General features: G+C 51.1%; 2 protein-coding genes across 2 annotated transcripts; one reads left to right on the forward strand and one right to left on the reverse strand.

Annotated features, from left to right (window-relative positions):
* Window positions 1-361: 361 nt before the first annotated feature.
* LOC100434045 (uncharacterized protein CXorf49) lies at window positions 362-4,276 on the reverse strand. The gene is made up of 6 exons (XM_009236854.3): window positions 2,926-4,276; window positions 2,183-2,339; window positions 1,566-1,642; window positions 1,236-1,281; window positions 641-682; window positions 362-535 (listed from the first exon to the last, which is right to left on the reverse strand). The coding sequence occupies exons 1-5, from the start codon at window positions 4,138-4,140 to the stop codon at window positions 642-644; spliced, it is 1,536 nt and encodes a 511-aa protein (XP_009235129.3). The 5' UTR covers window positions 4,141-4,276; the 3' UTR covers window positions 362-535; window position 641.
* A 900-nt stretch (window positions 4,277-5,176) lies between these two features.
* On the forward strand, window positions 5,177-8,897 carry LOC100449772 (uncharacterized protein CXorf49). The gene is made up of 6 exons (XM_054544236.1): window positions 5,177-6,406; window positions 6,939-7,083; window positions 7,627-7,703; window positions 7,983-8,028; window positions 8,580-8,621; window positions 8,727-8,897. The coding sequence occupies exons 1-5, from the start codon at window positions 5,177-5,179 to the stop codon at window positions 8,618-8,620; spliced, it is 1,539 nt and encodes a 512-aa protein (XP_054400211.1). The 3' UTR covers window position 8,621; window positions 8,727-8,897.
* The last annotated feature ends 11,103 nt before the right edge of the window (window positions 8,898-20,000 follow it).

A 20,000-nucleotide genomic window follows, 5' to 3' on the forward strand; every position in this document is an offset into this window, starting at 1 on the left:
GAGAGACAGGGGTTCTAGGAGTCCATCAGTTCCTGCTGAAGGAGGGAGAATAGCACTGAAGAAGGGGACCTGTGATACCCCAAAGTAAGAGGAGAAGAGGAGGGACCATGAGCAGGGCGTGTAGGAGAAAGGCAGGAAATGCTGCTGTGGCCGGGCAGGGCCCCCAAAGCATCTAGACCCAGGGCACTATGGTGAGCCTGAGTGCAGGGCTGCTGCTCAGAGGTGGGCCCAGGCGCCCTGCAGGGAGAGGGCCCACCACAGAGCGCCAGGGGAATTGTTCTTCCAGTGCCAGGGAACAGAGCAACACCCGGCACACCCCAACACTCCCAACAATTGCAGAGAGGGCAGACCACAGACCACAGAATATGAGAATGACTTTATTTCAAACTGCTTTAAACTGCGTTGGGAAGGGGGCAAATGCAGCAGAAGAGAAGAAGCCCTGGCTGAAGAGGATATGGAGGGAACCCGCTTGGCTGCAGCTCCGGAGCTCCAAAGGTGGCAGCTGCTCATCTTGTAGGAACATGCTGGCTCCAACCTGTGAAACAGAGCAGCTCAGGGACGGGTCCCCAGCCAGGGCCAGCCCACAGCCCTCCTAAGCTCCCGGGACTGTGGGAAGGGGCATGGTGTGTGCAACACTCACTTCAAAGGTCCTGGAACTTGTCAGTGAAGGACTGCATGGCCGCTGAAACAGAGAGGCAGAACCAGGCACTCTAGACGCAGGGAAACAGAAACCCACCCCCTGCCCCCGTGGGGAACCACCTAGCCCTGCAACCAGAAACCCCACCAGCCCTGGGACTGACTCATCCACCCGTCATCTGAATTAAATGTGGAAATGCCTTCTAAGCCAGAAAGTGGTTCTCAGGTGCTGGGGCATCCCAGAACCATTCAGAATGTGTTTCAAAGACAGATAAGCCAGCCAGCAAGCAAACACCATACAAGCCCTACCAGGCAGCAGTTAAAGGGAAAACACATGAGGTATCTCCAACCGTTGTAAGAGAAGGAGAGTTCTGGGACTCATGGACCAAATGTACACAGTGTTCAGACGACACGTTGCTGTCTGTGCACACCCCTAGCTGGAAAGGCACAGAAGGCTCCAGGGCCAGGCCTCCTTGGTTCTCTTCCCCAAAGGAAAGTCAGTCCCAGTGATGCTGCCTGTACCTACAGTCCACCCTGCCCCCGGCACCTGCAGAAAGACACCGCTGTCCATCCCTGCCCCAGCCAGGGCTCCCTCATACCTAGTTGGTCTCTAAGGTCCTCAATTTCCCTCTGCAGCCAGATGCACTAGTCCAGGAGACACCAGAGGAAGAGAAATGGTTAGTCAATTCTGGCCTGCTCTGTCCCCGGCCTCCCTCTCTCCCCCAGCCCTTACAGCCCCCATAGCCTGCAGCCCAGTGGTGAGGTGGGTTGGCACAAAACCCTCAATGGAAAGGAGGCACCCTCTCTCCCTGGGGTGCAGAAGGTGGAGGCGGCGGGGGTCGGGGGGGATGCAGCTATCAGTTTAACCTAGACACAGATCCCACCATCTAGTGTGGACCTGGATTTCTAGGAGCCACACAAAACATTACCCGAGGACAGCCCTGGGCTCCCAGGGGCTGCTGCTGCCTTTCCAGTCTTGGGGGATGGACAGGTGGCTGCTGGTCACCTGAAAGAGAACACAAAATCCAGCTTCCAAGCCTCCCAGTGAGGTGGAAAAGGCCTAGAAGGGTCTAAAGTGAGGCACCATCACCCTCTGCTGGCAACACGTTGCCCCTGCTCTGTCCAGCATCTCCAACCCTCCCTCTGGGACTGTCTTCCCTGTTCCCCAGTGTGAGCCCATCTGCACCTGTGGCCCCCTAGCGTTGTGACTCCGGGTTGGACGCCAGCAGCGGGGCAGCCACAGCCAGGCCCTGGGAGGGCCAGTGTGGTTGAGCAGGACTTAACAGAAAAGGGCTCAGTACCGCCGAAAGTCTTCCAGAGTTGGAGTTTGGGGCACTGCTCCAAATCACCCCCCACCACACAAACCCCACTCAGAGAGGACGATGTGGCTTAAAGCCAGCCCTGTTGACACCCCATTTCCCATGGGATACCTGCCTGGGTGGGCACGGAAGCTTGGGAACAAGGTTGAGCCCCCAGAAGCAAGAGAGCCAGAGGTTTCCCTCCCGACCCCTCTCCCCTCCACCCATATTAAACCCGCAAGACTCACCGGAGGGTGCATGGCGTCTGGGCATGAGGCCTCCCAGGCTGTAGGCAGAGGGCTCTGAAGTCCCCGGAACTTGGGGAGCTCTGATGTTGGGGTCGCTACTGCTGAATTCTCCACGATGCATGGATAGGCGAGGCAGTCCTGGCCTGTGTGTGGGAAGCTAAAACAGAAATTTCTGAGTCGGGCTGGCGGTGGGGGCAGGCAGTGAGTACATATGGGAAGGGGTTGTGGTAAGATGGAGACTCCAGAGCCTAATCTCATTAGCACTTTCTCCCTCAGTCAGCCCCAGGCCAGGAGGCAGAGCCCAGCCAGGGAAAACACTGGGGGTAGTGAGATAGCCCGGGCCCCCTTCCAGGTGGCTCGGGCAACAGCTAAGTAAGGAGGAGTCGGGAAGTTGATGAGCCTAGATGCCCCAGATTTGTGGGCCACACTTTAAGGGATCACCCTAACCTAACCAGCTGCCAGCCCTGCCTTCCATCCCAGCTCCTCTCTGGGGGAGGAGGCAGGACCCCTGCAGAGTGTCCGGAGGTATGCCCGTCACACACCAAATACTCCCTTTAACGTGTGCCCCTACAACGAAGACCCTGATTGGGCATTCTAGTGTCCCTGGCCTCCCGATAACAACCCTTGAGCAAGGGACATAGGGGGCATGGCTAAACAGGTGTGTGCTGGAAGAGAGGAGGCTGGGGGGAGACAGAGGAGGAGGAGGATGAAGAGGGAGAGGAGGGTGAGAAGGGCCTACTTACTTGGGCCCTGGGGACCTCATCTCTATTTGGGTCATTATCTTCTCTGGCCGCAGCCTGGGACTCCCTGGTCTTCCTTCCTGCTGGTTTCTTCCCAGGGCTGCTGTGCTTAGGCTTTTGGGGTTTCTTGGACATCCCCTGCGGCCGCACACCAGGCAATGGCTGGGAGGTGGCCGGCCCTGGGGGAGCGGCTGAGAGTCTCTCTCCACAGGCAGGAAAGGGTCTCCATAGGGCCAGTTGAGAGGCACCCCCTACAGACTTCTCCTGGGCCATCTTCCTCCTCGAAGGGCCCCGGGGCAGGGCCCCTGCAGTGGCAGCTTCTGAGCAGCTGGGCCTGGCCTCCACCTTTCCTAAGGCCCTGCTCAGCATTTTCTTCCCGGGAGAGTCCTCCAGCTCTCCCACAGCCGGCCTCTCCACGACTGGAGTGAGTACGCAGGGAGCAGAGGTCAGGAAACGGCCTGGCACGGGCAAGTAACTCTCCTTACAGTGGAAGCTTGAGTGTCTGGATGTGTCTGCTGGCTTCTTGTGGCTGCCGAACTTGGCTTGGCTTCCTTCTTTGTGGCGAATGCCCACCCTCATCAGTGGTAAGTCACTGGTCTCATCGGAGGAATCAGAGTCGTGGGTAGACATCCCGGTGGGGCCTTTTACAGAGGGCTGCTGGGGGTCCACGCGGACGCTCCATCTGCTCTTCGAGCCCCTTTCTGGGTTCTTCCAGGCCCGGCCTGGTCCAGGAACACTGAGGTGGAGAGGGCCGGCAGAGGCCTGCTGCCATTCTCCAGGGCTGGGGCTCAGCGCGCCTCTCCCACTGGCACCGACCTCCAGGTCCACCCAGTTTTCAGTGGACCCTTCAGTAGCGGCACCTTCAGGGAACGGGTGTCCCTGGATGCTGGACGGTGGCACGATGGCGGCTGGCTCATCAATCAGGTAGGACGAGTAGTCCACACCGTCCCCTTGGTCGTCGACCGGGGTGCCAGGCCGGCCTTCCTGTCCCCAGAGCACCACCCTTCCCTGCTCTATCAATTCGCTCTCAGACTCGAAGCTGAATCCCTCGGGATCTGTGAACCTGCTCTCGCCCTTACTGCTGTGCGGTGCCCCCAAATCGAGGCCTCGGCTGTGGCCCTGTGGGGCTCCGGGGCTGACTGTGCAGGTGCCAGCCTGCTCGCCACCCTCCAGGTCGAAACCGGCCCCCCAAACGGACACCTTATCGCGGGAGCTCATGGCGCCAGTTCAGGCACCCTGGCCTATGGGGAGACGGTCGAGCTCAACCAAGCCCAGCCAAGCAGGCCACGGGACAGGAACAACGAGGCCTTCAGGACACCGCCGCCCTCACGGCAGGCGGAAGTACCGTGTTCCCGACAGCGTGTGGCTTCCGCGCGCCTTTGACACCCGTGTTGAGCCTTCTCATTGGTCCCCCCTCCACCAACCAGCGCCCCCTTTGTTTGCTGAAGCCCCTGGGCTTTAACCAATAGGGACACAGGCTCTTGGTTTGTCCCAGTGCCAGTCATTTGACTGGATGGATGCGCTCTGGTCGGGTCTTGGGGCCAGGGTGCACTGGAGCTCTCGATCCACTTCTTTCTTGCTGTCTTGCTCCCTCTGGCTGGGCACCTACTTTTTAATGATAGCTCCTCTGTGTGCCAGGTGCTTCTCATGCATCAGGACATTTATTCTCCCAAGCTGATGAGCTGGGGGCAGCTCTCCCCTTGACTTCCGCCTTACAATGGGACACTGGGGCTCAGAGACGTGGCTGTCATTGGAAAGTAGGTGCCTGGCCAGAGGCAGCAGGACAGGAAGAAAGAGGTGGATGGAGAGCTCCAGTGGGCCCTGGCCCCAAGACCCGACCCAAGTACACCCACCCAGCCAAACCACGGGCGTCCGGGCAATCCAAGAGCCTGCCTCCCAATTGGGTAAAGCCCAGAAGCCTCGCCCAACAAGGGGCGCGCTGATTGGCGATGGGCAGACCAATGAGAAGGCATGGAACAATGAGAAGGCAGGACGCAGGCATTGAGGGAGCCCGGAAGCCACGCGCTGTCAGTGACATCTCGTGAGCAGACTGTGGTGAGGGTGGCGGTGTCCCAAAGGCCTTGCTGTTCCTGTGGTCCCAGAGCACCACCCTTCCCTGCTGTATCAATTCGCTCTCAGGCTCGAAGCTGAGAGTGGCCCCCTCGGCTGGGCTTGGCTGGGCTCGGCTCTTTTCTCCCACTGTTACCAGGACGACAGTCTCCCCACAGCCCGGCTGTCGGGACTGGCGGGCGCCATGAGCTCCACCGATGAAGTGTCTGTTTGCGGGGCTGGTTTAGGCCCCGAGGGTGGCGAGCAGGCTGGCGCCCACACCGCCAGCCTGGGAGCCCCACGGGGCCACGGCCACGGCCGAGGCCTCGATTCGCGGGGGCAGCGCAGTGGCGAGGGCAAGGGTGAGAGCGGGTTCACAGATCCTGAGAGCTTCAGCTTCGAGCCTGAGAGCGAATTGATAGAGCAGGGAAGGGTGGTGCTCTGGGGCCAGGAAGGCCGGCCTGGCACCCCGGTTGACAACCAAGGGGGTGGTGTGGACTACTCTTTCTACCTGGCTGATGAGCCAGCCACCATCATGCCGCCGTCCAGCGTCCAGGGACACCTGTCCCCAGAAGGCGCCGCTGCCGAAGGGTCCGCTGACATCTGGGCGGACCTGGAGGTCGGTCCCAGTTGGAGAGGCGCGCTGAGCCCCAGCCCTGGAGAATGGCAGCAGGCCTCCGCCGGCCCTCTCCACCTCAGTGTTCCTGGGCCAGGACCGGCCTGGGAGAACCCAGAAAGGGGCTCGAAGAGCAGATTGAGCGTCCAAGTGGATCCCCAGCAGCCCTCCGCGGAAGGCCCCGCCGGGCTGAATACTGACGACTCTGATTCCGCAGATGAGAGCAGCGACTTACCGGTGATTAGGGTGATCATTAGCACCAAAGAAGGAAGCCAGGCCAAGCCCGGAAGCCCCAAGAAGCCAGCAGACACTTGCAGACGCCCCAGTTTCCACCGCAGGGAGAGTTACCTTCAGGTTCAGGGACCTCTCCTGACCTCTCCTCCCCGCAGACTCACCCCAGTCGTGGAGAGGCCGGCTGTGGGAGAGCTGGACGCGCCTTCCTTGAAGAAAATGCAGAGCATGGTGTGGGGAAAGAGGGGGGTCAGGCCCAGCTGCTCAGGAGTTGCCGTTAGAGGGCCCCTACCCCGGGGCACTCTGGGAAGGAAGGTGGCCCAGGAGAAGAACTCCCTAGAGGGTGCGCCAAAACTGGCCCTGCAGGGAGCCTTTCCTGCCTGGGGGCAGAGACTTTCAGCAGTTCCACCTGATCCGGCCAGCTTCCCGCCAGTGTCTGGTGTGGGGCTCCTGGGGAAGTCCGTGAGACCCAAGGAGCCCAAGCACAGCAGCCCTGGGAAGAAACCTGCAGGAAGGAAGACCTGGGAGTCCCAGGCTGCGGCCAGAGAAGATAATGACCCAAATAGAGATGAGGTCCCAAGGGCCCAAGTGAGTAGGTTCTCTTCGCGCACTCCTCCTTCTCCTCCTTGCTCTCCTCCTCCTCTTTCTCCTCTGTCTCCCCCCCACCCACCTCTCTTCCAGCACCCACCTCTTTGCCCATGCCCTCTCTATCCCTTGCTCACAGGCTGTCATCGGGAGCCCAGGGACACTAGGATGCCCGATTGGGGTCCTCCTCTTAGGAGCACACATTAAAGGGAGCACTTGGTGTGTGCCAGGCCTGGCTCTGGACACTCTGCGGTTGTCCTGCCTCCTCCCTGAGGGAGGAGCTGGGATGGAAGGCAGGGCTGGCAGCTGGTTTGGATCAGGGCACAAAGCTTGGGCGTCTAGACTCATCAACTTCCCAATTCCTCCTTCCCTAGCTGTTAAGCAAGCCCTCCTGTCTTGGGGCGGACTGAGGGAGAAAGTGTTAATGAGATTAGTCTGGAGTCTCCACCTTAACACAACCCCTCCCCATGTGTACTCACCACCCATCCCCACTGCCAGCCTGACTCAGAAATTTCTGTTTTAACTTCCCACACAGAAGCCAGAGCTAATTTCCCTGTCTGTGCGTCGTGGAGAATACAGCAGTGGCGATCCCAACATCAGAGCTCCCCAAGTATTAGGAACCTCACAGCCCTCGGCCTTTACCTTGAGACGCCTGGTGCCCAGATGCCATGCACCCTCCGGTGAGTCTTGCGGGTTTGTTTGGGGTGTAGGGGAGAGGGGTCGGGAGGGAAACCTCTGGCTCTGTCGCTTCTGGGGGCTTAGCTGTGCTCCCAGGCTTCCCTGCCCACCCAGGTAGCTGTCCCACAGGAAATGGGGTGTCGACGGGGCTGGCTTTAAGCCACATTGTCCTCTCTGAGTGGGGTGTGTGTGGTGGGGGATGATTTGGAGCAGTGCCCCACACTCCAACTCTGGAAGGAGACTTTCGGTGGTACTGAGCCCTTTTCTGTTAAGTCCTGCTCAGCCACACTGGCCCTCCCAGGGCCTGGCTGTGGCTGCCGCACTGCTGGAGTCCAACCCGGAGTCACAACGCTAGGGGGCCACAGGTGCAGATGGGCTCACACTGGGGAACAGGGAAGACAGTCCCAGAGGGAGGGTTGGAGATGCTGGACAGAGCAGGGGCAACATGTTGCCAGCAGAGGGTGATGGTGCCTCACTTTAGACCCTTCTAGGCCTTTTCCACCTCACTGAGAGGCTTGGAAGCTGGATTTTGTGTTCTTTTTCAGGTAACCAGCAGCCGCCTGTCCATCCCCCAAGACCGGAAAGGCAGCAGCAGCCCCCGGGAGCCCAGGGCTGTCCGCGGGTAATGCTTCGTGTGGCTCCTAGAAATAGAGGTCCACACTAGATGGTGGGATCCATGTTCAGGTTAAACTGATTTCGGTGTCTCCCCAGTCCCCTCTGCCTCCCATACCCCATGCAGAGTGAGTGGCTCCTTTCCATTGAGGGTTTTGTGCCAATCCATCTCACCACTGGGCTGCAGGCTATGGGGGCTGTAAAGGCTGTAAGGGAGAGAGGGAGAACGGGGAGAAAGGAAGCCAGAACTGACTAACCATTTCTTTTCCACCGGTGTCTCCTGGGCTAGTGCATCTTGCTGCAGATGGAAATTGAAGACCTTAGAGACCAACTAGGTATGATGGAGCACTGGCTGGGGCAGGGATGGACAGCGGTGTCGTTCTGCAGGTGCCGGGGGTGGGGGAGGACTGTAGGTACAGGCAGCATCACTGGAACTGACTTTCCTTTGGGGAAGAGAACCAAGGAGGCCTGGCCCTGGAGCCTTCTGTGCTTTTCCAGCTAGGGGTGTGCACAGACAGCAATGTGTCGTCTGAACTCCGTGTACACTTTGTCCACAAGTCCCAGAGATCTTCTCTTAGGATGGTTAGAGATACCTTATGTGTTTTCCTTTAACTGCTGCCTGGTACTGCTTGTATGGTTTTTGCTTGATGGCTGGCTTATCTGCCTTTGAAACACGTTCTGAACGGTTCTGGGATGGCTCAACACCTGAGAACCACTTTCCCACTTAGAAGGCATTTCCACATTTAATTCAGGTGACGGGTGGATGAGTCAGTCCCAGGGCTGGTGGGGTTTCTGGTTGCAGGGCTAGGTGGTTCTTCACGGGGGTAGGGGTTGGGTTTCTGTTCTCCCTGGGTCTAGAGTGCCTGGTTCTGCCTCTCTGTTTCAGCGGCCATGCAGTTCCTCGCTGACAAGTTCCAGGACCTTTGAAGTGAGTATTGCATACACCATGCCCCTTCCCACAGTCCCGGTAGCTTAGGAGGGCTGTGGGCTGGCCCTGGCTGGGGACCCGTCCCTGAGCTGCTCTGTTTCACAGGTTGGAGCCAGCATGTTCCTACAGGATGAGCAGCTGCTACCTTTGGAGCTCCGGAGCTGCAGCCAAGCGGGTTCCCTCCATATCCTCTTCAGCCAGGGCTTCTACTCTTCCGCTGCATTTGCCCCCTTCGCAACGCAGTTCAAAGCAGTTTGAAATAAAGTTGTTCTCATATTCTGTGGTCTGTAGTCTGCCCTCTCTCGATTGTTGGGAGTGTTGGGGGGTGCGGGGTGTTTCTGTGTTCCCTGGCGCTTGAAGATCGCTCTGTGGTGGGCCCTCTCCCTGTAGGGCACCTGGGCCGGCCTCTGAGCAGCAGCCCTGCAGTCACCATAGTGCCCTGGGTCTAGGTGCTGTGGGGGCCCTGCCCTGCCACAGGAGCATTTTCTGCCTTTTCCCAACACATCCTGCTCATGTTCTCTCCTCTTCTCATCCTACTTTGGGGTCTCATAGGTACCGTTGTTCAGCGCTACTCTCCCTCACCTTCAGGAGGAACTGAGTGCCTCCTTTCAGAACCCCAGTCTCTCTTGCCTTTCCTCCTGTGGTTCACTTTCACAGTTCTGCCATGTCACTGTCCTTTCCGTCATGAGCATCCTTGCTCTCCCTGTGGCTTGATGCTGGTGGCCTCTCCTGCGTGGTTATTTCCATGCTGTTGAGGAGCATGACGGAGCTCATCCTTCCACTCGGGCCCAGTCCTCTTTCTGGATCCATTATGTCCCTCTGGTGCCACCACGCACACAGTCAGTTCATCTGGGCCAGAAACCCTCGCAACATCCTCAGTTCCTCTATTAGCCCTCATCTTTGAACCACTGTTGCCAAATCCCATCAGGTCTCCCTCCTTAGTTTCAGTAGCCACATGGAAGCAGACGCCACATCCCAGTGGGTGGCCGAGCAAAAGGGAAGGCACAGGGAGCGCTGAAAAGGGCGGGGTAGTCTCTTGGTTGGAGGTGGGGGCATTCAGTCTGTTCCGGTGCCTGTGGGCCAACCTGGTGAAAACTGCCTGCTGGGCGCCTATAGTCCCAGGTACTCGGGAGGCTGAGGCAGGAGAATCACTTGAACACGGGAGGCAGAGGTCGCAATGAGCCGAGATTGCGCCACTGCACTCCAGCCTGGTGACAGAGCGAGACTCCATCTAAAACAAAAATAAAAACAAAAAAAACTTCCCACACTTCCCACTGGCAGCCACATGGAAGGCGGCTTCCACCTCCTTGATGTCCTGTAGGCGGCCAACAGCCCCTTCTGCAGCCGGTTGGCTTCATACCCTTGATTTGAAAATGGCCAGTTGCCTTCCAGGGCAAGTGTGGATGCTAGGCCTGGCTGTTCTTGGATGGTCCTTGTCAAATACTGTTCCACCATCCCCAAAGCCGCAGGTTTTTGTAGACGTGATATTTCTGTGTGCCTGTTCAGTCTTTCAGACCGCCTCTTGAGGTCACACGAGATTTCCTTGAGCTTCCTGTTCTGCCTTTACCCTCTCTGACAGTTGGGATTGCCTCCTTCCTTCAGCCTGAATCCCGGGCTGGATGGATGTGAGACACAGACACAGATTCTGGTTCCAGTGATGTAGGTTCTGCCAGCTCTGAAAGCCAACAGCCTGAGTGTTGAACAGACGAAGACAGGAGAAATGCAGATACCATTCAGGATTAGTATATGTGTGGAGACGTCTGTGCTTTTTTTTATTTTCTTGTTTTTTTTTTTTTTTTTTTTTTTTTTTGAGACGGAGCCTCACTCTGTTGCCCAGGCTGGAGTGTAATGGCACAGTTTTGGCTCACTGCAACCTCCGCCTCCTGGGTTCAAGCAATTCTCCTGTCTCAGCCTCCCAAGTTGCTGGGGTTACAGGCGTGTGCCACCAATCCTGGCTAATGTTTGTATTTTTAGTAGAGATGGGGTTTCACCATGTTGACCAGGCTGGTCTTGAAACCCTGACCTCAGGTGATCCGCCCGCCTCGACCTCCCAAAGTGCTAGGATTACAGGTGTGAGCAACCGTGCTGGCCGAGTCATTGTTTCTACACTGGAAGAAGTGATATTGAGGTGAACGGTCAGCTTCCACACCATCTTGGGTTCCATGGCAGGAGACCTGTTCCTGATTCAACCCACGGGAAGCATCATGAGTGCCTGAGGGGAGAAATGTCCCTGAGGACAGCCAGAGACAAAACGGAGAGGCAGAACTATCATCCTCAGCCCTGGAACCTCTGCTCTGTAACTCAGCCAAACGAGATGCCAAATCAGAGTGGCTGTTTAGCAGTGCCACACTGTTAGTGGGATGTTCCATGAGCTCCCTGGGCACAGACCCTTAGCCAGCTAGCTCTTCCATACTGCCAAGACATTACCTTTGGGACCTCCCTCATTCTGGATGGGCAGCACTCTGATCATTTGCTTAAGACAAGGCAAAGTTGGGCTTAAGGCACCATCTAATGCTGTAAAGATGGTAGTGGCCTAGCAGAAAAAAAATGACATTCAACAGGTAAATTACACAAAATCTCTAAGCAAACATAAAAATCCAAACAAGCCAGACAGAGAAGACTGGAATAAATAACGAATCCTTTAGGTATTTTATTTTATTTCTGGCTGTTGTGAATGAGATGACTTTATCGATTTTTTTTTCAGAGTGTTCACTGTTGGCATGTAGAAATGCTAGATTTATGTGCGTTGATGTTCTATCCTGCAACTTGCCTGAATTTGCTCATCAGTTCGAAGAGTTTATTGGTGGAGTCTTTAGGTTTTCGCAAATACAAGATCATGTCATCTGCAAACAAGCAGAAGGATAATTACCAGAGGCTGGAAAGAGTGGTGAGGGGTGAGGGAGAAGTGGGGATAATTAATGGGTCCAAAGAAAAGATATTTAAATAGAATGAACTGTGGGCTTCCCTGGTTTTGAGACTTTCAGACTTAGACTGAGCCACTCCAAGCTTCTCCCTTTCCCCAGCTTTCAGTTCTTCCCCATTCAGTATGATACTAGCTGTGAGTCTGTATGTTCCTTCTATACCCAGTTCTGTGAGGGCTTTCGCCATGAAGGAATTCTGAATTTTATCAAATGGTTTTTTTCAGCATTAATTGAAATGATCATATGGTTGTTATCCTTCATTCTGTTGATATGGTGTATCACATTGATTGATTTGCATATGTTGAACCATCCTTGGATCCCTGGGGTATATCGCACTTAGTCGTGATGATGACTGAATGCCTTTCCTCTAAGACTTGGAACACAACAAGGTGCCCATGTTCACCACTTTTGTTCACCATGGTACTGGAAGTCCTAGCTAGAACAATCAGACAAGAGAAAGAGATAAAAGGCCTCCAAATTAGAAAGAAAGAAGTCAAATTATCAATGTATGGTTCAATTCGGTTTGCTAGTATTTGCTGAAGGTTTTTGCATCAAAATTCATCAGGGAAATTGGCCTGTAGCTTCCTTTTTTTTTTTTTTTAAAAAATGTGTCTTTGTCTGGTTTTTGATATCAGGCTTATACTGGCCTGGTAGAATGAGTTTGGAAGTATTCCCTCCTCCTCTGTTTTTCAGAATAGTTTGAGTAGGATTAGTATTAGCTCTTCTTGATTTTTTTTGTTCTTTTTTGGTGTGGGTACTTTTAGATATACACTTCTCTCTTTGTACTGCTTTGGCTGTATCCCATAGGTCTGGGTATGTTTTGTTTCTATCGTCATTCATTTCAAGAAATTTTTAAAGTTTTATAGTTTCTAAAATGTCTGTAGTTATTGATCTCTAGTTTTATTCCATTGTGGTCAGAGAAGATGTCTAATATTATTGCAATTTTTTGAATGTTTTAAAACTTGTGACCTCACATGATCTGTCCTTAAGAATGATCCGTGTGCTGAGGAAAAGAATGTGTATTCTGCAGCCATTGGATGAAATGTTTTGTAAATATCTATTAGATCCGTTTGCTCTATAGTGCAGATTAAGTCTGATGTTTCTTTGTTGATTTCATGCCTGGAAGATCTCTCTAATGCTGAAAGTGAAATGTTGAAGTCTCCAGCTATTATTGTATCGGGGTCTCTCCCTCTCTTTAGCTCTAGTAATATTTGCTTTCTATATATGGGTGCTCCAGTGATGGGTGCATATATATTTATAATTGTTACATCCTCTTGCTCAATTGACCCCTTTATCATTATATGATGACCTTCTTTTTCTCTTCTTATAGTCTTTGTCTTGAAATCTATTTTGTCTGACATAAGTATAGCTACTGGTTCTCTTTTTTAGTTTACATTGGCATGGAATATTTCTTTCCTTCCCTTTATTTTCCATCTATGTTTGTCTTTATAGGTGATGTGTGTTTCTTAAAGGAAACAGATCATTGGGTCTTTTAAAAATATTTATTCAGCTACTTTATGTCATTTGATTGGATAGTTTATTTCATTTACATTCAATGTTACTATCGATGAGTAAGGACTTGCTCCTTCCAATTTGTTATTTCCTTTCTGGTTGTTTTGTAATGTTCTTTTCCTGCTTCTTTTCCTCCTGCCTTCCTTTTAGAGAAGATGATTTTCTCTGGTGGTAAAATTTAATTTCTTGCTTTTTATTTTTTATGTATCCATTTTATGTTTTTCCACTTGAGGTTACCATGAGGCTTCCAGATACTATTTTATAACCCATTATTTTAAACTGATGACAACTTAGCACTGATTGTATACACAAACAAAGTGAAAAGATAACTTATGAAAATTCAGCACTTTAACTTCATCTGCCCACTTTTTAACTTTTGTTGTTTCTCTTTATGTCTTATTGCACTCTCTATGACTTGAAGAGTTCCCATAGTTATTAATTTTTTTACACAATTTTTTTGTGTGCAGTTCATTGTTAAAATTTGGTGTTCCTGCAGGGGGAACAACCAATGGAGGCTTCCATCCCAACTTCTTGCTCCACCCTCCCAATTGCATTCCTCAACTTCACAATTTCAGCTTGATTCCTTTTAACTACTTCAATGTCATTGTTAAATTTATCTGATAGATTTCTGAATTCCCTCTGTGTGTTATTTCGAATTTCTTTCACTTACCTCAAAACAGCTATTTTGAATTACCTGTCTCATATCTTTATTCTCCAGGCCTGGACCCTGGTGCCTTCTTAAGTTCATTTGGTGAGGTCATGTTTACCTGGATGGTCTTGATGCTTGTGGATGTTCGTCGGCGCCTGGGCATTGAAGAGTTAGGATTTATTGTAGTCTTTGCATTCTGGGCTTGTTTGTACCATCTTTCTTCAGAAGGCTTTCCAGATATTCAAAGGGAGCTGGGTGTTGTAATCTAAGTTGTATCTGCATTAGGGGTATACCAAGCCTAGTAACACTGTGGCTCTTGCAGACTTGTAGAGGTACTGCCTCAGTGGTCTTGGATAAGACCCAGAAGAATTCTCTGAGTTACCAGACAGAGACTCTTGTTTTCTTCCCTTATTTCTCCCAAACAAACAAAGTCTCAGTCTCTCTCTCTCTCTCTCTGTCTCTCTCTCTCTTTCTATCTCTCTCTCGCTCTCTCTCTCTCTCTCACCCCCACCCCCATTTCTCGCTCTCGCTCTCCCTCTTGCTCTCTCTTCCTCTTGCTCTCTCTCTGTGCTGAGACACCTGGAGCTGCAGGTGGAGTGACACAATCCCCCCTGTGGCCACCACCACTGGGGCCTTGCTGAATCAGGCCTGAAGCCAACACAGCACTGGTCTTGCCCATTACCTGGCTGTAACCAATACCTGACTACTGCCTATGTTCACTCAAGGCTGGAGGACTCTACAATAAGCAGGTAGCAAAGCCAGTCAGGCCTTTGTCCTTCCCTTCAGGGTGGCTAGTTCCCCCAGACCCCAGGTTGGCCCAGAGATGCCTCTGGGAGCCAGGGACCAGAGTCAAAAATTTTAGAAATTTACCTTGTGCTCTACACTATCGCAACTAAGCTGGCACTCAAACCACAATACAAAGTCCTTCCCTCTTCTGTGCCCATTCCACAGGCAGAGAAGCCTCTTGCTGTGGCCACCACCACTGCAGGCCCACAGAGACTATTGCCAGGCTACTGCCTGTGTTCACTTAAGGCTGAAGGGCTTCTCAGTCAGCTTGTGGTGAATACTGCTAGGCCTGGAACTCACTCTTCGTGGTAATGGGCTCTCCTCTGGCCCAGGGGAGGTCCAAAAGTCCTATGCAAGAGCCAGGGCCTGGACTTGGGTACCCCAAGACCTCACTTGCTGCTCTGCCTCACTGTGGCCAAGCTGGCACCTACGGTGCATGGCAAAGTCCCCTTTACTCTTCCTTCTGCTATTCTCCCAGAGAAACTGTCTCTGCCCATAGCCACCACAGCTGGGAATGCGCTGGGTCTCCCCTGAAGCCAGCATGTCTTAGAGTCTCACCCAGGGCCCATGGTAAACTACCTGGGTATCATTGCAGGTTCCTCAGGGCCCAAGGGCCCTTTAGTCAGCAGGTGATGAATCCTGTCAGGGCTGAATCCTTCCCTTCAAGGCAGCAGATTCCCTTCTGGCCCAGGGTGTGTCTGGAAATGTCATCCACAAGCTAGACCCTGAAATGGGGGCCTCAGGACTCTGCCCAGTGCCCTATCCTTCTGCAGCTAAGTTTATATCCAAGATGCAAGACAAAGTCTTCTTTACACTTCCCTCTCCTCTCCTCAAGTGAAGGAAGGCATCTCTCCTGGAGCTGCGAGCTGTGCTGCTGGGGTTGGGAAAGCCATGGTACATATATTCCCTCAGCCACCTTGGCTGGTGTTTCACTAGGTCATGTGCTCCCCATGTCCTCTGGCTCTGAGCCCAGCACAGCACTAGGAGTTGCAGACCTTGTGGCCTAGACCACCTTTCAAGTTTATTTATAACCCCTGATCTCGCAGTGGCGAGGCTTCCCAAAACCCAAGTTCTGACTTCTGTGATGTGTAAATCCCCTCTGGCTAGGGCTGGTCTAAATGCTCCCTCTGTGGGCATCAGCCAACTTCAGACCAGTTTTGCTTTCTGCTGTGACAGGGCAGCAGTGAGTACAGTGCAAGTCTCATAGCCATTGGGTCATGGTGGGTAATCCTTTAATTAAACAGCAGAAAAACACAAAAAATTAATGTGCTATGAAATTTGGTTTCCTAGTACTTTGTTGAGGATTTTTGCTTCTATGTTCATCAGGGATATGGGCCTATAATTTTCTTGTGGTGTCCTCATCTGGCTTTGGTGCTAGGGTAATGCTGGCCTTGTAAAATGAGTTTGGAAGTATTCCTTCTTCTTCAGTTTATTGGATGAGTTTGAGAAGGATTGATCTTAATCCTACTCTAAATGTTTGGTAGAATTCAACAGAAAGCCATCAGGTCCTGGGCTTCCCTTTGATGGGTGACTTTCCATTACTGATTCGATCTCTTCACCCAGTTTTTGTCCAGATTTTTTATTTCTTTATAATTCAGTCTTGGTATGTTGTATGGATAAAAGACATTTATTCATTTATTCTCGGTTATCCAATTTGTTGGCATACAATTGTTCATAATAGTCTCTTATAATCCTTTTAATTTCTGTAGCATTGGTTGTAATGTCTCTGATTTCATTTCTGTTTTTAGTTGGTCTTTCCTCTTTTTTTCTTAATTTAGCTAAGCATTTGTCAATTTTGTTGATGTTTTTAAAAAAACCATCCCACATTTGTTGCTATTTTCTATTGTTTTCCAAGTCTCCATTTTATTTATTTGTGCTCTGATGTTTATTATTACCTTCCTCCTACTATCTTTGGGCATAAACTCTCTTCTTTTTCTAGTTCCTCGAGGTGTAACATTTGGTCATTATTTGAAATCTTTGTTGTTTTTTGAGGTGAGCAATTATTGCTATAAACTTCCCCTTAAAACTGTGTTTTTCCTGCATTTCTCATGTCTTGGTATGTTGTGAGTCCATTTTCATTTGTCTCAAGATAGTTTTTAATTTCCCTTTTAAGTTGTTCTTGGATCAATTGGTTGTTTGGGAACATGTTGTTTCATTTGTATGTATTTGTGAATTTTCTAAAATTCTTCCTATTATTGATTTCTAAATTCATAGCATTGTGTTCAGAAAATATATTTGATATGATTTCAATCTTCTTAAATGTGTTGACTTGTTTTGTGGCCTAACATATCATCTATCCTGGAGAATGTTCAGTGTGCACTTGAGAAGAATGTGTCTTCTGCTGCTGTTAGATGGAACATTCTGTATATGTCTGTTAGGCCCGTTTGTTTTATCGTGTTCAAACCCACTGTTTCCTTACCAGTTTTCTCTCTGAATTTCCATTGTTGACAATGGGATAGTGAAGTCTCCTCCTACTGTTGTATTGCAGTGTATTTCTCCCTTCAGATGTGTGATTATTTGCTTTCCATATTTAGATGCTCTAAAGTTAGGTGTGTATGTGTTTATAATTATTATAGCCTCTTGATGAATCGACCCTTTTATCATCATATAATGACTTTCTTTGTCTCATTTTGTAGTTTTTGACTTCAAGTCTATTTTGTCTCATACAAATATGGCCACTCCTGCTCTCCTTTGTTTCCTATTTGAATGACATGTGTTTTTCCATCCCTTCACTTTTAGTCTATGTGTGTCCCAAAGGTGCAGTGGGTCTCTCAAAGGCATCATATGCTTTGGTCTTGTTTTTTTTTTTTCCCCCCCATTTAGACTTGCTATGTCTTTGGAGAATTTAATCTATTTACATTCAAGTTAATTCTTGATAGGCAAGGACTTACTGTTGCCTCTTTGCTCATTGTTTCTGGTTGTTTTGTGGATTCCTTGTTCCTTTCTTCTTTTGCTGTCTGCCTTCATGATCAAGTGGTTTTCAATAGTGATATGCTGCGATTCTTCACTTTTTATCTTTTGTGTATCTACTATAGATTTCTGTTTTATGAATACCATGAGGCTTACATAAAATATCTTATGGTTATAACAGACTATTCTGAGCTGATAACAACTTAACTTTGATTACACACAAAAACTACAATTATGCTCCTTAACTCCCCGTATATTTTATGTTTCTGATGTCACTATTTACATCTCTTTTATATTCCATATCCCTTAACACATTTTTGTAGCTATACTTTCACAAATAGTTTTGTCTTTTAACCTTCATACTAAAGATATAAGTGATTTATACATCGTCATTACAATAAGAGTATTCTGGGTTTGAACATGTACTTATTTTACTCATAAATTTTCTTCTTTCATATTTTCTTATTACCAATTAACATCCTTTTCTTGGCCAGGTGCGATGGCTCGTGCGTGTAGTCCCAGCACTTTGGGAGGCTGAGGCAGGCTGATCACTTGAGCTCAGGAGTTGGAGACCAGCCTGGGCAACATAGTGAAACACTGTCTCCACACAAAATAGAAACAAACAAAAAAATTAGCTGGGCATGGCAGTGCATACCTGCAGTCCCAGCTTCTTGGGAGGCTCATGTAGGAGGTTTACTTGAGCCTGGGAAGTCGAGGTTGCAGTGAGCCACGATCACACCACTGCACTCCAGCCCAGGTGATAGAGTGAGATCCTGTCTCAAAACAAACAAAGAAACATACAAAAAACAAAACCCAAATAACAAACAAACTCAAAAACCAGATCGCTTTCTCTCAGCTTGAAGAATTCCCTCTAGCATTCCTTGTAATGCAGTGAACTACTTTAGGAAGATTATTTTTAATTCCTTCTTAGAAAGTTTCTAAATCTCTCTTCTTTAGGGTTGATCAGTGAAGCTTTACTTTGTTCCTTTGGTAGTGTCATGTTTCCCTGATTGATTGTGACCTTTGTGGCTGTACATTGGCATCTGTGCATTTAAAGAAGTAGGGACTTGAGCCGGGTGCGGTGGTTCATGCCTGTAATCCCAGTACTTTGGGAGGCAGAGGTGGGCGGATCACTTGAGGTCAGGAGCTCGAGACCAGCCTGACCAACATGGTGAAACCTCGTCTCTACTAAAAATACAAAAAGTTAGCTGGGCATGGTGGTGGGCGCCTGTAATCCCAGCTACTCAGGAGTCTGAAGCTGGAGAATCACTGGAACCCGGGAGACGGAGGTTATAGTGAGCTGAGATTGCGCCATTGCACTCCAACCGGAGCAACAATAGCAAAACTCCATTAGAAAAAAAAAAGGAAAAAGAAAAAACAAAAAAGAAGTGGGGACTTGCTCCAGTGCTTGACGACTGGCTCTGGTTGGGAAAGCCCTTCACGGTTCAGTCCATCCAGGGATTCTGGGAAGACCATCTGGCATGGTGCATGGATAGACTTGCTGCTGGATTTCTTGGGAAAGCTGGCTTGGTGAGCAGGTAGGGTGGACCTGGAACCTGAGTTCATGGATTTGGGCCTGGGTCCTGGTGCCATGGGGACCAACCTGGCTATTGGGGCCAGTCTTGCCCTGGCGTGGGCCTGAAGCCCGAGGCCATGTGGGTCAGACTTCCTCTTAGCCTGTCTGGCGCCTGGCGTGGGCCTGGAGCCTGAGTCTGAGAGGGCCAGCCTGGGGTCTGAGGCCAAAGATGCTAGCGTGGCACTTGGCAAGCCTGGAGTCTTTAATCCTTGGGGGCTGGCCTGGAAGCTGGCTTTGTAGGTTCTGGCCTGGTGCTTGAGGTCACAGGGGTCAGCCTGGAGCTGGAGTGGGTACAGAGGCTAGGTCTATGGGTGCCAGCCTGAAGTCTGAAACTACAGAAGCCAGCCTATCATTGAAGCAGACCAGGTCGAGGGTCATAGGGGTTGTCCTGACACTGAGGAGGATCTGGAAGCTGGGTCCACATGTCCAGGCCTGAAGTCTGGGGCTGTAGGGACTGGTCTGCAGGTGATGTCTGCATGTGTCAGCCTGGAGTCTGGGGTTCTGGAGGCTGGCTTGGAACCTAAGGCTGCAGGGCCACCTCGGCCCCATGGCAGGGCTGGTGGCTCATTCCATGGGTGCCAGCCCAGAGCCTGGGGCTGTGAGGCTAGCCTTGCCCCAACGCAGGCTTGGTTCATGGGTGTACCCGGAGTCTAGGGCTGAGGGAGCGGCCTGGCCATGGGACCAGTCTGGAGCCTGGGAAAACCAGGGCCTGCCTGGTGATGAGGTGGGCCTGGAGCCCGAGACTGTGGGGGCTGGACCGGCACTGGGGTGGAGCTGAAGACAGTGTGCGTGGGTGACCTGGAGCCTGGGACTGCAAGGGCAAGCCTGGAGCCTGAGTCTGTGGGGGTCAGCCTATGCTAAATTGATTTACAACAAGAGCACCAAGGCCATTCAATGGGGGAAAGAATCGTTTCTTAAAGAAATGGTGCTAGGATAACTGGTTATCCACATGCCAAAGAATGAAGTTGGACCCCTACTTCATACCATATACCATATACAAAAATTAACTCAAAATGAATCAAAAA

Source organism: Pongo abelii, chromosome X (assembly GCF_028885655.2).
Source record: "Pongo abelii isolate AG06213 chromosome X, NHGRI_mPonAbe1-v2.0_pri, whole genome shotgun sequence".
NCBI lineage: Eukaryota > Metazoa > Chordata > Mammalia > Primates > Hominidae > Pongo > Pongo abelii.